Source organism: Dioscorea cayenensis, chromosome 16 (assembly GCF_009730915.1).
Source record: "Dioscorea cayenensis subsp. rotundata cultivar TDr96_F1 chromosome 16, TDr96_F1_v2_PseudoChromosome.rev07_lg8_w22 25.fasta, whole genome shotgun sequence".
Classification (NCBI taxonomy): domain Eukaryota; kingdom Viridiplantae; phylum Streptophyta; class Magnoliopsida; order Dioscoreales; family Dioscoreaceae; genus Dioscorea; species Dioscorea cayenensis.
The window spans coordinates 2,278,840-2,302,412 of NC_052486.1; the positions used below are offsets into that span (position 1 = coordinate 2,278,840).

Consider the following 23,573-nt stretch of genomic DNA (forward strand, 5'->3'; position numbering starts at 1 on the left):
TAAAAAAGTATTAAAAAAATGAAAGAATAGATTAAAAATAAAAGGTAAAGTTGGAAAAAACTATTTAATGTCATAGTTTTTTTTCTTTTAAAATGGACATGTAAAAAGAATAAACAAACTTACAAAATCAGACAAGTAAAATGATCACAACCAGTAGATTTTAAACAAACCATACAAAGCAAATATTTAACATATATACATCTAAAATCTTACAATGAGCAATATATTTCCCATTCTCAAATAAGTGTAGTTTACGTTTTAGCACTATGATTAGGGGAATAATTATTAGGTTAAATTATAAGAGCATTGATTTAAATATCTTTGATTGAAAATACCTCCAATCCGTTTTATTTTTAAACAAAATTATGGTTTATGTAAAAATTTAAATTATTACTCTATTAATTTATAGAGTAACAATTTTTTTTTAATACTATAGTTGACCGTTTTAGCACTAGCAATATTATTAGAAAATTATAATACTCAATAGTAAAGTTAGAAAAAAAAAGTTACAATTTTATTTTAGTTTTCTCAAACATTTATTTAGGGTTTTGTCATGTAATTAAATATATATGGAAATCGAAGATTTTTCGAACAACTTGTGCGCAAATCTAAAAATTGCAGAAAAAACCATTGGATAGCCCAATGGTATGACACCAAAGTATAAAGGGGAGGTCATGGGTTCAAATCCCTCCCCCAACAGTACTGTTCACTGTACAGTTTATATACTGTTCACCCGGGATTCTTATACTATTCGCTTACTGTACATCCGGGTTCTAGTACTGTTTGGTACTGTTTATATTCATATAAAAAGGACGCTTGTCGTCTATTATTCAAAAAAAAAAAATTGCAGAGAACACCAAGCAACAAATTCACCATCTTCTTCACTCCATGCGTTTGGATCCCTGTTGGAGGCTAACAAGAGAAAAGTAAGGTCCAGAGGGACCCTTGGCAAGAAGTGAAGCATTGCTACCCTTCTCCACAACCATGCCTTTCTCAAGCACCACAATAAGATCACAATTTTGTATGGTGCTTAGTCTATGTGCCACCACCACACTTGTCCTCCCTACCATAATCTTCTCAAGTGCCTCTTGCACTACTTTCTCTGAATGGCTATCTAATGCACTTGTTGCCTCATCAAGTAGTAATATAGCCGGGTTCTTAAGAATGGCTCTTGCAATTGCAATTCTTTGTTTCTGGCCACCAGATAATTGCACACCTCTATCTCCACAAGATGTCTCATATGCATCCTCGAGGCAGCTAATAAAGTCATGCGCATTGGCCACTCTTGCCGCTGCCTCCACCTCTACCTCTGTAGCCTCCTCCGTCCCATACTTAATGTTTTCCTTGATAGTCCCTGCAAACAATGTTGGCTCTTGTCCCACAAGTGCAATGTGTTGCCTCAACGAACGGAGACAGTATGTTTTTATGTCCTTTCCATCTAATTTTATAATTCCTTTCAAAGGATCATAGAATCTTTCAATCAATCCAATTATGGTAGATTTTCCTGACCCACTTTGTCCAACAAGTGCCGTTGACTTTCCTGTTTCAATACTCAATGATAAGTTTTTGAAGATGAGAATATCAGGTCGAGCTGGGTAAGCAAAATCAACATCACAAATTTCCACATTTCCAAATAGTTCCTTAGGTTGATATCCGTCTGGGTTCTCAGGTTCAATCTTTGAATGTCGGTCCAACACATCAAACACCGAACCAACAGCATCACTACCCTTTGCAATATCAGTAGTCATGCTACCGGCATCAGCGATAACACGACCGGTGCTAACAAGAACCAAGAAGGTTTGTAATAAGGCCTTAGAAGTGATATATCCACCGGAGACAAGCTTTCCACCATACCAAAAGTCAAGTGCGCAAGTGCATATCATAAGGCTCCGGGAAGCACCAAGGCCAAAACCTGCATATCATGACTGCTTCACACTCTCTCTCAGAGGTCCCTCTTGAGCTTTCTCAAAAAGGTGAAGAATTCTGTCTTGTGAACAAAAGGCAGTGACAGTACGAAGGTTGCCGACGGCTTCTGCTGCGAGCTTGCTACTCTCAGACTGAGCCTTGATGGCCTTGCTGCTCATGTTCTTGAGCAACGTTTTACGTGCATAGAAACACATGATGATGAGAGGTTGCACAGCTATCATAACCAATGCCAACCTCCATGCAATTACCAGCCCCATTGTGCATGCAATGGCAACTGCTGAGAAGGTTTGGATTAACAGTGCCATTCTATCTCCAACCAGTGATCGCACCTGCAAACCATGTAAAGATTATGGTCAATAATAGTTTCTTAGATGTAATTTCATAATTTCATGAAAAGTCATAATAATAGGGAGAAAAAAGAAGCCACTGACCGCATTAGCATCTTGGGAAAGGCGAGAGCAGATAGCACCAGATGAGTTCTGATCTTGATCAAACCAACCAACTTCAAACGTGAGTATTTTGGACAACATGACCTCCCTCACTCTCTTTGTGAGGTACTCACCCATGGCAGCCAAATTGTAGTGTTGCACAACATTGAGGAACAAGGAAATAACAGATAAGGAGAGGAATATCAACGAGTACACCTCTATACTGTCATTCATCTCCTTGTGATCTTTGAGAAAGTATACTGATACCACACCCCCTAGAACATAAGCATAGATGGGTTGAACCGCACCAAAGAAAGTAGCACTTATGCTACCGATTACTGCTTGCTTCCATTCCGGCGTGTTCATAAGCAATAGCCGCCAGAATGATGGGGCCGGTGGTTTCATCTTTGGCTTCTCTAGTTGGTTTTTTTGTGTCTCATTGCTATCTGAAGGCTTTGGAAAGTTTACCACTCTCATATTTTGACTAATCTGATCTTCATTATTGCTTATGCATGTAGACATTGATGCAGAGGGATGGACTTCCACCATTTCAGTTGTTTTAGATGATTGTTGAAGGTGAACTAGTGTTGAGTATAAACCATTTTCATTTTGAAGGAGCTCAGTGTGAGTGCCAGTCTCCGTTACTTTACCGGCTTGAATGACGGCAATGAGGTCAGCGTTGCGGATGGTGGAAAGACGATGTGCAATAACTATAGTTGTTCGGCCTAGTGAGACTTTGTCTAGAGCTTTTTGGACGATTCTTTCTGATTCAGTGTCCAATGCACTTGTAGCTTCATCAAGGAGGAGGATCTTTGGGGACTTGAGTAATGCTCTTGCAATGGCTATTCTTTGTTTCTGACCTCCGGACATTTGAACTCCCCTTTCTCCTACCTACATAAATATATAATAGCATGCTTAAGCTAAAAAGGAAATGGAGGAACAACAAAAATGGGTTGTAAGTAAATAAACTAAAATATTTATGTTTTTTAAAAAAATAGATTATTGTTACAAGGGGTCATTATTAAAAAGGTAATAAGAAATTGCGCTCACCATATCTTGGAAAATATAGAGGACTAGTTTAACATAATACAAAAATATGATGTAAAATAGAATGTTAGAATATCGATTGGAAAATAAATTCATGATTCATCTATTTCATATAAAAAACAATTGAAATAAATGATGCTCCCAACCTCTTGTAGTCAAAGTGAGTTAATCTAAACTTATGGTTTATTTACTTCTTTAAAAAAAAATTAATTAATCTATATCTCAATATCCATATCACAGAATTAATTTATTTCAATTAGAAATCCTCTGTAAAAAGGATGAAGCAGTAGATAGCCAAAGGTTCCAATCCTTCCTCTGGTAATACTATTCATATACTGTTCATACAATGTACACATGGGGTCCAGTACTATTCTTGTACTGTTCACGGGCCTGGATGTGGGTCTCCTGTGGGAGAAACAATGGCTTCACCCCTCTAAGGTTGCAAGGCAGGGGATTTTTCTAGGAGACCTGTAAGCCACCGTAATTGATGCATCTCCGTACCTATTTGTCCCTTTGACAATCCCTTAAATAAGGGGTATTTATCGCCTATTAGTAAAAAAAAAAGGTTGAACGATGTGCGCCTTATTTTCACACTGACGACTTAGCGGTGCATGTTCTTGTGTGCCGTGTCCTCACTCACGGCTTAGCTACTAAACCCAATTCCATAGGGCGTGGAGTAGCCTTTGGAATATCAAGCTTCGCTCTTCAGGGATGACTAAGATCAGCTTTGGCCTTTCGAAGTGGTTAAGGAGGATGAGGACAAAGATGCTATTCATCACATCACACAAGTAGAGGCATCAGTAGCAACCACACTTCTGGGCCATGGAGCGTTCTGGTTTCCTAGAGAACAAAATCCTGATCAATTTCCTATGGTTGAGGATACTAACTCCTACTCGTCTTAATGACTTATTATTGCTCTGGCGATAATCCAGAGGTCCACGTGGTCATTGAACATCGCTAACTGTCCGACTGTTGGTTCTTGGTGTAGGTTGTCTTGGGGAGAGCCTCGGAAATTCAGATTTTTGTTTTGTGTCGAAAGGATGATCACCTTATGCATGTTAATCAGACTCTAACATGTGTCTCAACTCAACATGCATTTGGATTAAACGGAAATGTGTTTGCTTCGTCTTACATAAGTGCAATAGACATGAGTAATCAAAGCCATGAACCTAATTTATAAGCCTGGCCGGTCTACGCAAATTTCTTAATACTTTTTAGTTGAGCCAGATCTCGATAAGTACGCCATGGTTGCGTCGGGCACGGTCGAGGCTAACAACTACTGTGCCTGGAAGTCAGTATATACACATGAAATACCCACAATTAATGTTAAAGGGAAAGACCTGGCGTCGGGTGACGAAGGTAAGTTTTTGACGGACAGGTAGTGAGGGTTTCCAGCAATGATCACTTTTCCCGATCATGGTGAGTCTAGGTCGTTCCTAGAACTGAAACTCAATAAGCACCCCATGGTTGAGGCAAATAACTTCCACATTCCACCATCAGTCTCAACCCCTACATAAGGCTGGCCGGGCCACTAGAATCCCAAGTATCACAGTGTGGAGAACCTTTCGTCTAAAGGAAGGGTCATTACAAGATGAGCTCCAGAATTCCTAGACACCATACATTTGTCTCAATCACCCATTAATGCAAGACGTTGGCATCACCATGTAGCCCAACTAGATAGCAACACTTAATTAAAGTTGTTGTCGACACTGACAAATAGAAATGCAGTAGTCTCGCACATCTCATGCTAATCAAATATATTAAGTTGATGATACTTAAAAGGACTTGGGTGGGTGTAATCAAATTGACTTAAGTCATCCTAACTCAATGTATTCGGTCAAAATTAACCAAAGTCCAGGCCCAATAGGTGTGATTAGTTCGCATGCACCCACACAATCCAATTCACTAAACCCCACTTCTATTCAAGTAGTGGGCTTGAGCCCATCATCGCATAGTGGGTTGAGCTTATACACAACAAGGTATTGTAAAGCGCAATCTATAGTCAAAATGGGCTTGAGCCTAGTAACATGAGTGCTATAGAGCATGAGTTAAAATCATTTGATTTAAGCCTAAGATAGGCTCAGTTACAATATGATCCATTAACTGATTATGATTAGGCTAGACACTTGCTTTAATGTCTCAAAGCCCTCGTTGCCACAAATCATCATCCCAAGGTATACATTGTAGTTTACAAGAGAAGCAGGATATCTCATCCCTAAAGTTCATTCCAAGTATATGGTACAAATCCAGTACTCTAATACCCTAAACGACCCTCGTGAGACAACTGGGGAGATGAAAAGTTTGTGATAAAAACTGATGAGTGTACAATATTCTATTACTTTATATCATTTTGTACATTCATTAGGTATGTATGAGAAGTATATTGTGAAATTCAATGCTAAATATAGTGTTTTTTGCATTCTTCGGCTTTAGGCAACAATTAAAGATGAGAGAGAAAGAGAGAGAGAGAGAGAGAGAGAGAGAGAGAGAGAAAGAAAGAAAGAGAGAGTCAAAACAAGCATTCTGAACCCTAAATAAAGAAGATGGAACTCTCTTGACATCAATTGGATAAGGAAAAGGTAAATTGGATGGCTTGTAGGCAACTTACCCCATAAGCCTCTTCTAGAGAACCTTGCGGACATGCTTATGCCCGTAAGGAGGAGTATAAAGCCAAATCAAAAGACCTTACAGACAAGACCTACGCTCGTAACGATAATTGTAAGGACCATCCAGAGGAGTTTACGAGCAGAGCTTATGCCCATAATGGCTGTCGCAAGGGTAACACGGAGAAGCATATGGTCCAACGCTTTCGGCCGTAAGCTGGACCATAACACAAGACATAGTATTTTACTGATGGGACTTATGGCTGTAAGTGTTCTCTTAAGGCTAGCGACCCATCATCCCCAGCTCCTTACAACCATGGTCTTACGCCTATAAGCAGCCCGTAAATGGTACAGTATAAATAGATCTAATGAGGATTTTTAGGGCATTCTTTAATTCTTTTCTTAGAGGTGAGGCTAGGGAAGAAATGAGGCAAATCTCCAAGGATTTAGAGGTGATTTTTGAAGGGTATTTGACTCTATTATGAAGGAGAGGAAGATCGTAGCTGTCTAGCTTACCTTGGTGGTATTCGCGGAAGGTTCCTTGGAGTTTTTGGGCGATCAGCCTTTGGCACAATTGAGAAGGGGGTTTTAATGCCTATGTCTATTCTCTTCGTTTCTTGTAATTTGAATGCTTTCCCTTCATTAATGGATGGCTAATTTTTTAGATGTTTCGGCATAGTTGAACTTTAGGGTTTTAATTATATTTTGGCATTGGTTGTAGATCTTTTTTATTTACTTATTTCTTAATTGCAATCCATGTTATTTGAATTTAATTGCGTGTTTACATTGCTTGATTTCTATTGTGGCGAAAGCCCTAGTTATCATATTGGATGTATGCTTTGTGACGAGTATAAATACCCACCTAGGATAGACATACCGCAATTAGAAGGGATTGTGAGTACTCCTAAAAATAATGTACTTTAGAGAATTCTTCTCCTTCAATCCACCCGAGTGGCTTAACAAGTATTTTCGTGCTTTTTACAATCATGTGGAATAGATTTTAGTAGAAATCACATCTCTAATCTATATTCGGATTAGTAGTAATCTCTTTGCAAGAAGGATTACTTACTTACAAAATTCTTTGATGAGTGTACAATATTATATTATTTCATATCATTTTGTACACTCATTTGTCATGTTTTAGGATTATATTATGGAATTCGGTGCTAAACTTAGTGTGTTTTGTATTCTTAGGCTTCGAGCAACATTTAAAGATGAGAGAGAACCAAAAGAAGCATCCTAGACCCAAAATGAAGAAGTTAGAGCTCTCTCGGCATCAAGTAAATAAGGACAAGGCAAATAGGATGGCTTATTAGTAGCTTACGGCCTTGCTTATGGTTGTAAGTCTCTTTAGAGAAATTTACGGGCATGCTTATGCCCCTAAAGGGGAGTCTATAGGAGCTTACGACCAGAGCTTATGCCCATAGGCATGGTCGTAAGATGCAACACAGCGAAGCTTACGATCTAGCTCTTAAGCTCGTAAGCTGGACAGTAACACAGATAGAAGACCTTACGAATGGGACTTACGGCTGTAAGTGTTCCTATAAGGCTCGCGACCCATCTTCTTTAGCTCCTTTTGGCCACGTCCTTAAGCCTGTAAGCATCCCGTAAGAAGCCTAATATAAATAGACCTGATGAAGATTTTTAGGGTGATCTTTGATTGTTTTCTTGGAGGTGAAGTTAGGGAAGAAAGGAGGCGAATCTCTAGGGCCCTCTAGGTGATTTTTTGAGGATATTTGGTACATTAGAGACCCCGTCTCCCTAAATTCTCCTGAGTAAGTTAATGAGTATCTCCGTGCTCCTTTTAAACATGTTGAATAGATTTTAGGAGAAAACATATTTCTATTATGTATTCGGATTAGGTGTAATCTCTCTTTCTTAAAGAGATTATCTACTTAACTGATCCTTGTTGACTCACATTAAGCTTTTATAGAGTGTTAATGTGATTGTGTAGATCACTATATCAGCTCAGCACCGATTCAGTTATCCTTCACCCTTGAAAGAGGGGTTTAGTATGTTATAGGAAACCTCTCGGATTAAATAGGATTGCATATTTATATAACCTTTGTGCTGGACTTTATCAAATCTTAGAGGGATGGTATGCCCGGACATCGTTTCTTCCCTTGATTTCTCTTCTTCTTCATTCTGTATTTCTTGCTTTTACTTTATTTTATTCACACACATCACTCAATTGTCTAGGCTAATTTTTGGAACTAGGGTTACTACTAGTAATCTCATTCTTTTCTGTGAACCAACATCCTTCTTTCACGCACACTGTATTACATGATCGGCACGTACACTTGCATCCCTATCATTCTTATGAGCTCACATTGAGATTTCACAGAGTGTAATACAATCGTGTGGTGACTGTATCAGCATTTTACTGATTCAATTACTTTTCACCCTTAAAAGAGGGGTTTAGTATAATTTAGGGAATCTCTCAGTTTAAATAAGATTGCATGTTTAGACAACCTTTGTCCTACACTTAATAAAACACTAGAAGGATGCTATGCGTGGACATCGCTTCTTCCCCGGATTTCTCTACTCTTTATTCCTTATTTTTTGTTTTTACCTTCGCACTTGTTTACACACATCATTACTCTTGTTTAGGCTAATTTTCAGAACTTGGGTTGTTACTAGTAATCTCATTCTTCCCTATGGATCGATGTCCTGCTTTTTAGCACTTTATTACAAGATCGACACATACACTTTCGTCCCTATCAAAAACCTTAATGATTAGCTAGTAGAAACCTTGGAAAAGGCTAGTACCATCAATGTAACCCAAATGTCCTCAGACCCTCTTGAAGCAGACAAACCGGATATGAGGACTCCGAGTTAGATTTTAAAGTTAAAGTAAAATTTTTGTTTCAATATTCTGATAACCTGATTGGGCAGATAAAATCAATCTCAGTAGTCAATTTTGAAGCTAAGAGGAATGAAAAACAAAAGAAGTCATCCTTCAGGGGGACAGAAGAAGTCGGTGACGTGGCTCCTTCTCTGAGATCTACAAAGAAGAAATCTCCTGAAGCTTTTGTTTCCTTATTGTTGTTATGTTATTATCTCTAGTTTCATTTTTACTTTTTTTTGTTGCTCTTTCTCAGTTGTTCTTCCTTTGTCAGATTTCACTCCTAGTGGGCTGTGTAGTTGTATTCTTTGGGGTTTTTATTGTACTTTCATTCTTTTTTAATGTTTGTAGTTTATCCATTTTCTGAGGGAAAAAAAAGTGAGTTAATTAAGTGTTTAAGTGCAGACAAGCACAAATAACTAAATACCTAGCCTGCCAGATTGTATGAATTGATTTTTCTGTTTTATATTTCTTTTTTTAATTATAAAGGCAGCAAGCACCATTAATGGGATAGGTAGGTATGGAAGTTCACCAATTAGTGTGGCTTGATGACTCCCTAGAAATTTACCATGTGGGGTGGGCTAACGCACAATGCAATGAAGGTCTGCCGCATGCACCCAAAATGATACATCAAGTATCATAACCCTATAATAGTAAATCCCCTTACCATATAATCCTAAAGGGGTGGAGAATATGACTTCTCTCATAAAGTACCCATACTACCTAGTGAATGATGAATAAATAGTGTTCTACAGTACTAGAGACCCAGTAAACAATACATACATAATAGTGATGCAATATGTGAGTGCGGGGTTTTGACTACGCACTTGCCTATGCACTGTTAAGTATCTTATAACTGTACCAAGCAAGTGTTGGCAAAATTAATGAAGCAAAAAGTGTAATCAATTGACAAGGGCAAGGACTTTGAGCAAAATTTTAATAATTTTTTTCACTTCCATGTCTGCAATTCACCCGCTGTGCAAAATTAATAATTTTCTTTACTTCACAGAAAATTAGAAGAAGATAGAAAACCTCCCAGATATTAAAATTAAAGGTTGGCAAATACTAAGAATCCACATAATTTGGTCTAACTTTTTTTTAAAAAAAGAAATTAACATTAGAATATTAATGACATGACTGATTCTTCATGGACCATTTTCAAAGCTAATGCTATGTGACCTTGAATCCACCCACCACATAAGTGCAGAAGATGATTTATAAATAATATTAACAATGGACGACAATCATAATCTATAGTTGAAATCAATTAGAATTACTGACCTGCGTGTCATAACCCTGAGGCAACTGACAAATGAAGTTATGAGCATTGGAAGCCTTGGCAGCAGCCACAACTTCATCCATTGAGGCATCCTCTTTGCCAAACAATATGTTTTCCTTTATTGAAGTTGCAAACAGAGCTGGCTCTTGACTCACTAAGCCTATTTGAGACCTCAACCACTTGAGTTTCAACTGCTTAATGTTCACTGTATCCAAAAGAACCTCACCATGCAATGGATTATAAAATCTCTCTAATAATGCAATCACTGTAGACTTCCCAGAGCCACTACTGCCGACGAGCGCCACCGCCATCCCGGCCGGCACCTTTAAGCTAAACTCATTCAGAATTGAATTCTCCAGCCTAGACGGGTAAGCAAAGTCGACCCCTTTGAACTCCACTTCTCCGTCCACATTCTCCAATATCTCGCCTTCTGTTGAATCAATGTCAATCTTCGGTATTCTTTTTACCATCTCCATTATTCTTTCTCCGGCTGAAATCGCCTCCGAGAAAGACTTCAAACAAGATAGGCCTGTGCCTAGTGCCCTGCATAATTCATGTTTTGATTAATTTGAGCCTAAATTAATGATTGTTTAAGTTGTGCATGCATAGATCACTAGGAATAAAACTAAGAGAAATCAGATATTTGAGGTCCGACTCTGTTTTTGACATACTTGCGTGAATAATTATTCTGTGATATTAATTATTTATTATTAATGTACCATGTTTTAAGCACAAAGGGTGTGCATATGGATTAGAAATTGAATATACAATCCATGTGTCCTCACTCAATCATATAGGGTTTGGGTTGCAAACCCATATGTCATAATGGGAGACCTATTATTATTATTATTGTGTTCAGCAGTACTTGAAAAATCTTTATACCACACCTTTCACAAAGGGGCAATATCATTGGGCTATGAACCCTTTGGCATAAATTTAGATTTGCTTATATAACTAAATCTGATTTATTAAATTGATTTATGAAAATATTGTTGAGTCAATGAAAGAATATTAGAAAGCTAAAAATAGTTGGGAATATTAGAGATATCATTTATTATGACGTCGAGAATATTGCCTCGTCAGCAAGTAGCTAGCGAGAGAAAAGAGTATTAGAAAGCTGATCATAATTGAGGTATATTGCCTTGGAATCAAATATTATAGTTTATCATTAATGATCATGAAAACAAGATTTTATACTTATATTATAATTATATTGTAGAACAGAATTTATATAAACAATATATACTTACATGCCACCGAAGATTATTCCAGTTCCAGTGGCAAAGACGCTGCCTCCCAGGCCACCATCATGCATGACAAACTTGCTGCCATACCAAGAAACAAAAGACCAAATAGCGAAGGTGACACCAGTACTACCAATGGCCAAACCTTTAATAAGTCCATGATGGAGGCCAAGCTTGACAGAGCCATCAAGTGCGGCAGAGAAATTTTCCATAGTTTTTTGTTCACCAACAAAAGAGTAAACGGTCCTTACTGATGATATAGCTTGCTCAACAACATATGTAGCCTTACTATATTCCTCTCTCATCTCCCTAGCAATGCTCATGAGAATCCTCCCACACAATATACCGGGGATGATAAGGAGAAACACTGTAGGAAGCACAACTATTGCTAATCTCCACATAAGGATAAAACCAATTGCATAACATCCCACAAACGTGGAGAAATTCATTATGAAATTTGGTACCTATATGGATAAATATATATAAGATGAGTGTGTGATTGGAAGAAATAAAGAAATAGATAATGCATGGAAGCCAACGTTCGTATAATTTAATGATAAAGAATGGAGTTCCGCCCGGGAGATGGAGAGTTTGAATCCTTCCCCGGTGATGGATAGTGTATGAAGTGTTTTTAAACCATTAAAAGAATGGAGTTCCGCCCGGGAGTTCCGCTCATTTATTTTGTAAAAAAAAAAAAAGTATGAAGTGTTTTTAAACCTTTTCACTGATAACATCTTGAATGACGAGGCTATCACTTGAAATGTTATCGATGACCTCGCTGGTAGAGGCTAGTTTGAGATCAAAGTATTCCACATCTTGTCTTAGCATTGCTTTCAGGTGCTTAATTCTCATTGTTGATGCTTGTCTTTCCGCAGTTCGTGTCCAACAAAACCCCTCTATTCAAATTATGATAAATTCATTCAATAAATCAAAAGGAAAACATATAGTAAGACAGTAAAAATAGTACTTTTCTTTTCTTATGAATGAACGTAGTTTATTCATCTTTAAAAAAAAAATTTTGAAAATAATTACCTAAAAAAGCCGCAACGAATGACCCACCAGCGACGAACAACATGTGCAATGCGTTCTGCATGAGTAAAAGCTAATTTAATATTAAAAAAATTAACTATAACTCTTTGAAAATTAATTTAAAAAACAAATCTGAATTTTGTTAATATCCCAAAAAACTTTTTTTTTTAATTAATGACTTTTTAAAAAAATAAATATAACTCTCTAACCTCATATGGCAACATACCAAACTACCCTAATGTTTTTTATATATATTTTTTGACAAAGGCAACAAGCTCCATCAAAAAGACAGACAATGGCTTCTTTATGAATACTCTCTTTTCTTCATTTTTTTTTCCTTCATATTGTTATTATTGTTGTTGTTCACCACCTTCCTTCGTTTGCTTCTATTTTCTTCGTTTTTGCCCATTCTCTCCGTTCCTATTACTTCTAATTTCTCATCTTCCCCTTAGTGTTTTGTTTTGTTTTTGTTTATTTTATTTTATTTTATTTTATTGTTTGGCTTGTCTCTTTTAGGAGGGTTCACACAAATATTTTCTCATCTTCCCCCGGAAAAAAAAGGGAAGGGGATAGAAATAAAGACGGTGGAGTAGAAAAAGGAAGAATGAAACGAAGAATTCAAAAATAAATTCAATTTTGTTTAAAAAAAATTACTTTTCACATTACAATTTTTACCACATAGGCCAAACATATCAGTGGCCACCTAAGTATCCATAACATTATTTAATTAAAAAATGATTATGTCTTAAAATTATTATGTGAAAATCATGTTAACTATTTGGAACCAAGTGAATGTTTACCTAAGTACAACGAATATAACGAATATTTTTAAAGTATAAAAACCAAATTTAAATTATATAGTATAGTATAGTGACTAATAAGTCTTTTATTTATTTATTTATTTATTTATGATAATGTGTGCCAGCCAAAAGACCCTTCCGAAGACCTCCTAAATCATCATCCAATCAGAGTTTACCTCACTACTATTTGTGATGGTTATTGTAATAATACACTCAATCTCTATCACAGAACTCATAAGTGCACACAAAATAATAATTTAGGACATCAGATTTAGAAGTCTCTTACCTCGTTCATGTTGTGATTGAAAAGTGAGTACGACGAAGAGATGTCATCACCCAAATTGTTCATAAGCCTGCTAGTGATGTAAACCGTTATCGGCCCGGAAAGGCCATCCCCCACTGCGCCGATGAACCCAAATGCCATCAACCACTGATCTGTAGTATTTGCATGCTTGAATATTGTCAAAATAGAGGAAAAGGAACTCCCCCTTTTCTTCATAATTTTTAACTCCCTTCTACTCCACCTGCTTCTCCTCCTCCTCCTTGATCATGTAAGTGTTAGTAGTAAAGATATTACAAGAATGAAAACCATAGAAAGAGATGTCTCCTAGTACGGCTAATAAACATGCTTTATTTGCCAAAGATTCAGTGAATCGTATAATAAATATCCCATTTATATCATCTTTATATAAAGATGTGAAGTGGCATTGCATGATAGAGAGAGTGGAGCTCACTTTATGTCATTGCCATTTGCAATTTTGCTTCATTATGTAACGGTAGTGGGTATCCTACGCTATTGAATAATCCGCAGTGTCCGTGTGCTTATAATTAAATATCCCTTCATATCTTTGTATTATCTTAATGTGAGGAACCTCTTTTCGGCGTCACTTTCATATTACTGTAATAGATTTGAAGAACTTTTAAATAAGAAAATGATATATTTAGATGCCTGGCCAGTAATCTTGAGGATACAAAATTGTTATATTAACATAGCCCAACATTATTAGACTTACGGTGAAAGGTCCCATTGAACGCACGCAGTAGCAGTAACATCCCCAATTATAGGTGAGGGCTTGCAACCCACACCCTGTATCACATAGTGATGGTGCACGGATTTGACGTTCAATTTTCAAATCCTTGCACGTCAGTACCAATACTTGTAGCATTTGTAAAATAAAAATGGTAATATTAGATTAAAAAACTAATTTAATTTAATATCTATAAATAAGGCACAAAAAAAATGATTATATATATATATTTTTTTCTAAACCCTTGCATATGAAAATTAATCAAATAAACCATGCAAAACTTCAGATATTATCTCAATAGATAACCAAGGCATAGTCTAGTGGTTTCCTACTTTACTTGTGTTTGAGAGATCTCGAGTTCTAAACCTCTCAATCACAATACAATAAAAATAAAAAAAAAGGATTTGTCGCTAATTTGTCAAGAAAAATATTATCTCAGTGCTTCAATGATCAGCCTTTAAAACTGCAGCATAAAGCTGGTGTCTTTAAGAAAAGCTAAATTGATGGATCTCCAAGTAAAACATTCCAAAACAAAGTAGTTTTGCTTAAAATTGAAGTGTAGCTCGCTCCTTTACTAAAGGTCTACTTTGAGAAAAAGATAGATATCAAAAGAAAAATTCTAGATATAAAATTTTATAAAATAAGAAAAACAAATGAAAGCATAACCAAACAATGGGAATCAATAAAAGAAAATACATCACACTCATCAAGTAGAATATATATAACAACTTCAGCATTAAGAAAATTATACATTTATATTATCAGGTTTATCTTACAAGCTCTTCCTTTAAAGATTCTCCTTAGTCTTACCAAACGAAGGAAATTTGTTGATAAACCCAGCTGGTTGTATGACTTAGATTATTTTCAATCCCAAATGTTGTTGTATGAGTTGTTATCTTCTTTGGTATTTACTGATGTTCTGAAATCTGACCTGGGGTGCAACCTAGGAAGGTTTTTGGGTCATGGGTCAACAAGCAAACCAAAGTTGAACCGGAGTTGATCAGTCATGAATATAATATACATTTTATAATTTTAATTATATATAAATATATAAAAGGCATTATAAATTACTAAAATTGAAAAACAATGATACAAAAAAATTCAACAAACATATTGCTTTTATTATGATTTATAAATGTCAATTTAATATCCTAAATAAAATCCAAAAAATGCATGATAATAATTTAATATAATCAATTATCTGTGCCAATTTATTTATTATTTTTTTAATTGATCGTTTAGAGAATATCGGGATATAATCTTATCTTGTTATTCTACATTGATTTTCTTGTTATTATTAGCTCCTACATATTAAGCTAACCAGGATGTAAATTAGGAGAATAGTTTTTATCATTTGGTTATATTAAGCTATCCTTGGACAATGCAATAAATGAATGAGAATTGTTACCATCTTCAAATTTTCTTTGACCCGGTCTAGTGACTTGGCCTGGTTTGGTTGAATCGAGTTGAACTAGCTGGGCCAAATTGGGTTTCAAAACATTGGTATTTACTAGATAGCAAATTTTGTTGAGGCCTATATTGAAAAAAAAAATTGATTTAGGAGTTACAACTTAAAAAATAGCAGGTCCATGAGTAAACATTGCAAGTTATCAGACCTATGCTTGATAGAAGCAAAGGACTTCTGCTAGCAAGCCCAAACCAAATAAGATATGGGCCTATTGTATGTTTTGGGCCCGATTGTGGGTAAAAGTTTGGGTTTGAATACATTATATAAATAGCGTCTTCCTCTTTGACAGAGGAGAAGAGAGACTTGAAAGTTAATTCATTTTATTCTCCCATTGTAAGCCTTCTTATAATAGTGAAATCTATTTAATTGGTTTTCATAATGACTTTTCATGATTTGGGTTTTTACATTATTTTGAGTCTATGATCACTTTATTTATAATTTACATCATTTTTATCAATATGAGCGTGTATATTTCATTATGTTCAAGAACGTGGAGGTTTTGTGGTTTTTCCGTTTATTCAAAAATATATATATATATATATATATATATATATATGGTGGTTTTATAGTAGTAAATTTGTTCACTATAATATAATTTATTATAAACTTTATTTTGTTTGTTAATTTATACTTTGTTTAGTTTCTTGATAAGTGTACATTGTCCATGTATTTCATATCTATTTGTACGCTCATTTGGCATACATTAGAATCATAATATGGAATTCGATGCTAAATATCTTGTGTTTTGCATTAATAGACTTTGAGCAGTGCTTAAAGGCGAGTGAAATACAAGAGAAGCAATTTAGACCAAAAACGATGAAGTTGGAGCTCTCTCGCCATCATTAGAACAAGAATAAGGCAAAGTGGGTGGCTTATGGGCAGCTTATAGTTGGCCTTATGACAGTAAGTATAGTCCAGAAGACCTTGCGGGCATGCTCATGCCTGTAAAAAGGATTCAGAGTCAATTTAGAGGACCTTATAGCCAAGGTTTACGCCGTAAGGATGCCCATTAGGACCATATATCCAGAGGAGCTTACGACCACAATGTATGCCCATAAGGGCAGTCGTAAGAAATAGACAGCGCAGCTTACGGTCCAGCGCTAACAACCGTAAGTTGGACCATAACATATTATGAATACCTTACAGATGATGTTTATGAGCGTAAGCATTCCCGTAAGGCTCGTGACTATCTTCTGCAACTCCCTTACGGCCTAGCCCTTATATAATTAAGCGGTCCATAAGTAGTCGGGTATAAATAGAACTTAAGAGGATTTCTAGGGCATCATCTATTCTATCTTTCTAATCTTTGGAGGCGATTCTTAGAGGCGAGATTGAGGAAGAAAAGGGTCAAATCTCCAAGACCTTAGGCAAGATTTGGAGAGGGATTTGGCTTGGCATTCAAGGGAATTAAAGATCATAGCCGTCAAGCTCATCTTGGCGGCGTGCGTGTAGTCTACCTCGATGACTCTCCATCTTAGGGATTGATAAGGGGGTTTTTATGGATCTTATGTTTACCTTTATTCTTTGCATCTTGAATGTTTACCCTCCATTAATAAATGACAAATATGTAGATGTTTGGGCATAGTTGAACTCTGGGGTTTATATTTTGTGACTTTGGTTGTTGGATCTCTTATGCTTTAATTGATTTATTCTTTGCAATCATATCTATTTGAGTCTAATTATGTGAATGGATGCTTGATTCCTATCGAGGCGAAAATCCTAACTCTCATATCTTGTATTGCTACGTGATGAGAAGAAATTCCCACCTAGCATAAATTTACCGCAATTCGAGAAGATAGTGGGTGCCCTCTGGCTAAGGTATATAGTAGACTTTGTCTCGCACAATCCTTTCGAGTGGGTTAATGATAATCTCCGTTCTCTTTGCAATCATGTGGAGTAGATTTTGGGAGAAATCACATTTCTATTCTGTATTTGGATAAGGGGCAATCTCTTTTTAGGAAGAGATTGTCTACTTAAGAGATTGTCATTAGAATGCAATAAGGTTTCATAAAAGCGTTAATACGATTGTGTGGATGTCTGTATTCAGTTACACTTCGCATGAGAATTCGGGGTTTTGTATGCTTCTGGAAATCTTTCGGTTCAAATAAGATTGCATGCTTATACATCATTCTCTTCCTTGAGTTCTCTCTTGTGATTTTTCTGTATTTTCTAGTTTTCTTTTGTTTTTGTTTTCACATACTTCACGTATTTTATTATGCTAATTTTCAGATTTAGAGTTATTACTAGTATTCACCTTTTTTCCTGTGGACCGACACTCTGCACTTCCAAACACAGTTTATTACGCGATCGGCACGTATACTTGTGTGCGTCCCTATCATTTCTCTACATTTTTTTTTAAAGATCTTATGGCTTATTATGTGTTTTTTTTAAATAAATTCTTAAAAAATATTTTTAACTTGTAAAATGCACTTAGGTAGCAATTGGTTCAATGTAACTGGCAATAAATGGATTTTAAAATACATTGCAATCAAATCTAGTGTTTGGTTAAATGTAACAAAAGATGTTGTAATACAAGATTTTGTATTTGGTCAGAGAAATTTGTAAATTTTAAAATTAAAATCATTTTACATACCAAACATTTTAATGCCATTTTAGTGAATTTTAAGTACCGTATTAATTAGTTTAACTATTAGTTTTACTTTTAAATTAGTTATTAAATTTATTAGTATACTTATTAAATTTTTTATTATATTTTGTAATTTTTTTAATTTAATTATTAACCCAATAAAAAGGGTATTTATGAACTTTTCATACATTTCTAGCATGTTATTTAATGATTTTAATTATCGTATTGATCATTTTAACTATTAATTTTATTATTAAATTAGTTTATTAAAATAATTATTAAATTTATTATTAAATTTTATAAATTTTCCACTCAGCGAAGTATTTATGAATATTACCACATGTAATTATGCATATGAAGAAGTCTAAAAATAAGGGATTTGGTTTTACAGTCACTTTGGCTGTAAACCCAAATTCCTCATTGGGCATAAGCTGAGTTACATGGATTTTTGGAATCTTATGAATCAAACATTGGATTTCTAAAAACTTACATGTAACTCCAAAACCCTCCAAACAAATACTGCCTTAAAGATTCACTTTTTCCTTAGTACACCCAAATCACAATTTGGCATATATAAATTTGGGCTTCTTCCATGAGAACATCGTTCCTTTTTCAATCAATTCTACACTAAAATGTAAGCATCTGAGCTGATTAACATTCAGGTGGTGTCAAACTTATCAATTAACTTCATTATAGCTATCTCCAAATGAGTCAATTGCTATGTAGATTCTAATGTTTTGTGGCATAAAACACAAGTACCAGTCGCAATTTGCATGTTACAACCTTTTTTTGGCTATGTTATCAAGTGTTAGAATTTTGTTTTCACCAGCTAGCCAACAAAAAAGAGTACTTTTGGTTGGCAATTCACTTTTTAAAAAGAAGAATATAGGGCACTTTAGGTTCCTCCATCTATAATGAACTTATAGAAAGAGCGAACTGAGAAACCACCATTTTTTTCTAGATTCCAAGAGTGAACGTCCTCTTGATCACAAGAACAGTCTGAAATGGAATTGAGGAAAGAAGCAGTCTCGAGGAGATTTGTTGTTCGAAAGAGCAAGTCTTGCAAAGAAGCATCTTGAGCCAATTGCCTAATAGTAATCCAGGGGAAATTACAGTCATTAAAGAAATTGGCCCAAATGTCTTTTGGAGCTCTACCTCAACCAAGTTGTCAAACTATAACAGTATAGGGTCTCCATTTTTCACCGTTTTAGAAGTACAAAAATGAAAGTCATGTAAGATTGGTCGAATACTAGCCCAATAAAAAAGAAGAGGATCGAGTTGAAGAATGTAGTAAAGATCCTAAGCACCCTTCAGTTAGGTAGTTGGCTTGAATTATATTGGACTAGCAACCTTTGCGACCTGAAAAGATTTTCCACCACCATTTACCTAAGAGATCTTTGTTAAATTCAAAGAGGTTCAGCATTCCCCACCCTCTCATCTCTCGAGGTCTACAGATTCTTTTCCAACCTACTAATCTAATGCCTTTTGCTCCCAACTCCGGGCCTTTCCATAGAAAATCCTTTCGAATCTTATCTATCTCTTTAATCACCCAAACTAGAAGTTTGAAAACTGACATCCAGTAGGATACGACTGAGGAAAGTACAGAATTCAAAAGGGTGAGGCGACCCCTAGGGAAAGGTAGTTGGCCTTCCAGGACATGAGTTTTGAACGAATCATTAGAATCAATTTCATCCAGTCCATGTTTCCTTGGGCGCCTTCTGGAGATTGGAACTTCAAGGTAAGTGAGTGGAAAATTGATGCAGCGATATACTTGAGACCGTTGATTCACGCATGAATACTTGGTAACAAGCTTCCAACATCTGTTGATCAAAGATACCCAAGAATTGGGAAGAGTAAAATCTTTATTACTCAATGAAATAATGATCAAAAAACTGATTTTTCTCCTGCCCGTAAGCTTATATTAAATAAGCGAAAATAACACTAAAAAAGGAGATAATTCAAAAATTTACCAAAAATAGTAAATTCTCAAATATCAGCAAGAAATAAAAGATCTAAAAAAATAAAGATTATTTCCACAAACGGCTCACAAATCAGAGATTTCTATCCTAAGATATAACGAAATTAATTATTACTAAAAACGGCAAAATTAGGGTTTTTGAGGCCTAAACGATGGAATTTGGCAAAATTTTGGTATGACTCATGAGTTTGTAGGACACAAACTGGTGACTTTTGTTCCTTGACCTGTTTTCCATAAAATAGACCCGGTCGAACCATAAAATCCCGTCGTCCTCCAAATTACCAAAATGCCCTTGCCTTGTACTTCTCCATCTACGCACATGCCACGTCGTCTATACGCCCGTTATCACAAATAGTCCCTTCTACAATTGAGAATCACTGCTGAAGACACATTTGGCTGAAAGCCATAATTAGTGAAGTAAAGACAACCCTTTGAGAAGTTGATTGTAAGACCCAAAGCACCTTCAAAAACATAGAGGATCAGCTTGAAGATGCAAAAGTCTTCCTGCCCTCCTACTAAGAAGATAATCAGATCATCCGCATATTGAAGATGAAAAATCTTTGCATCCCCTTCCAATGTAACCCCCATTAGAACTCTGGAATGCAACGCGTTGGAAAACATTGCAGTCAGGGCATCTGCTGTCATGCCCCAAACTCGGTGCACTGACAAATGGCCGCAAACCCAAGAGGCGGGGGCCAAGTGGACCTGCAAGGCCTCAAAACCTAAACACCGACTCGAAAAAGAAAATAAAATGACAGAAATATCAAATACGAGTGCAACTTAAGGTTTACAACCAAGCTCAAATACAAAGCAAATGAAATACAGAATGACCTACAAAGGAGTTTCTTAACAACAATATAACTGATACAAGATATAAAACATAACTCCAAAGAAGACATCTACTAGAAGATTTCTAAGATCCTTGGTCTACTGCTCCTGATCTGAAAAGGGATTTAAAATAAATCCATGAGCTTACTAGCCCAGTAAGTAATCCAAAACAAACCGAAAACAAAAGTTCAAATCTGAAATTTGTACCAAAAATCAATAGCACCAAATAGTATTATCAAAACCAAACGATAAAGCATAGATAACAAAATCCAGAGTATGTCTCTAAATTCACTATAAGTGCCAAATATCATTTGTTTATCCTCGATGACAGACCCGAGCCAAAATAACAGAAATCATTTATTTACCCTCCGTGACCCGAGACTGAATACCAGGTGGCCGTTGATTATTTCACCGAACGGACACGGTGCGAAATAGCAGTCTTATTTTCCTAAAATTTCTTGTCGACAAGGTTAGGGTTTAACCCCCCACTGACAAGGTTGCATATCGCTCATTTGGAGATCAAAATATTCAGACAGATTCCAAAGCCAAGAATACAGAAATTTCACACGTATCTTCCAAAAATTCATGTAATCTTATAAAGTAAATAAATAAATAAACAATCAATAATTAAACAATTAATTAAATGCAAAAGAAAATACCAACTTTTCAAAATCTTAACCTAGATACTATTCTGAAGAAATAGTAACAAGAATTCAAAATTATTTTGCCAAAAACAATTAAATAATTAAAATAAATAAATAAATACACAAAAGATTCTCAACTTCCAAATCTTGCCAGACTCCCACGTTAAAAGGTAATGAAAAGTAAATTTCCATTTAAAAGCAAACATCTCATAAAGAAAATGATAAAATAATAATGAATTAATAATTACCCAAAATCTACCAACCTTCAAATTCTGTTTGAAAGACTAAGACTATAATTTCAAATCATCATGTTGTATGATTGGATGGTAAAGAAAATATTATTATAAAAATTTGGTTGATAAGGGAAAATAAACAAGCATAAAAATTGGCAAGATAAAAACACTATGTTCCAATTAAGTCTAGGGGTTATTTATCTAAAATATAAGTAATAAAATGTGATGGCATTCCCCAACATAAATTTCAATGAATAATCACAAATAATTTTCAGAAAAATTTCAAAGAAATGAAATAAAAATAAATAAATAAATAATAAATTTAAAATTAACAAAATTTTAAATACGAGGGTTCAAGGGATTACTTACTTGATAATAGTCTAATCCCAATTGAGATCCAAATAAATGCCTCACGGTGGTCCTATAATAAAGACATCAAACTATGTCTAAGTTCCTAATTAATGCAACAATGGTATGAAGGGGTCTACAAGCAAGTCTAGCACAATTCCACCATTAGTGGTAACAACAAAGATGTGAGACATGAACATGGAGAAGTAGAATGAATAGTAATATTTAAGAACAGAATGTGAGAGAAATGAAGAGAAAATTACATCTCTCAGCACAAACGGCAGGTTAAAGCATGCATGTGTGCATAAAAACCACATATATGTGGCTACAGAACTAACCTATATGTATATATATATTATGTTTAGAAGGCTGCAAAGGTCAATATGCAGGTATATATATACAATGCTTGTTGGTTATAGATTCTAAGCAAGACACACTAGAATCTTCAACCATAAGAATGGCAAAATATGAAGTATCATGGACCTTATTTGAGAAGCACTTTGATATCTAAACATTGGACTACAACTTAGAGGTTTCCAATATTTTGATTTCCATGAAACCCATGCACTTAAGTAAAGCTCAGGAAAGGCAACAAGACCAACATGGCAAACAAAGTGTGTGTCACACCCTGACCCATGGGCCCACAGAACGTGACAACCGCTGCAACGATCCCGAGGAGGGATACCTCGCCACTCAACCCTCGGGACGTCGCATGGTAGCCCAATACAGCTGAAATTCCACAATATCTAACACAGATATAGAGTAGACCACAACTAATGCCACTACAACAAAATTGATGATTAGTGACAAATTTGGTTATGACATATTAGTTTTTTGTCACAAATAAATGACATTAAGTGACAAAAATATGGTTTCGTAGCGCATTTCATTAGTTCGAGTATTTTAAGTGACAATATTTTTAAATCGTCATATGATGATGTCACCAAATATTTGATGTTGTATCTTCTCGACTAAATGGAGATGGAGGAAATTTTTTTAGTGACGACTTTCAACATTGGGTGACAATTATATTAAGTCATTAATGCAATATTTTTTGTGACGTAATTCTAAAAATGTCTTGCTTGTAAAAAGATTAATATAATGTCACCAATATTAATATTTACTATCGGTGATAATTTAAATTTGGTCATGTATCTTAATTATTTTTTTATGACATACAAATTCGTCACCTAAATATAAGTAATATTGACATTATATTATTCAATCACCTAAATGTAAGTAATATTGGCATTATATT

General features: G+C 35.4%; 1 protein-coding gene across 1 annotated transcript; it reads right to left on the reverse strand.

Annotated features, from left to right (window-relative positions):
- Positions 1-567: 567 nt before the first annotated feature.
- Positions 568-13,825, reverse strand: LOC120279224 (putative multidrug resistance protein). The gene is given in 7 exon segments (XM_039286095.1): positions 568-2,255; positions 2,358-3,245; positions 10,131-10,671; positions 11,379-11,836; positions 12,090-12,268; positions 12,405-12,459; positions 13,488-13,825. Coding segments are annotated over 7 exon segments (3,708 nt in total). The 5' UTR covers positions 13,701-13,825; the 3' UTR covers positions 568-881.
- Positions 13,826-23,573: the final 9,748 nt, after the last annotated feature.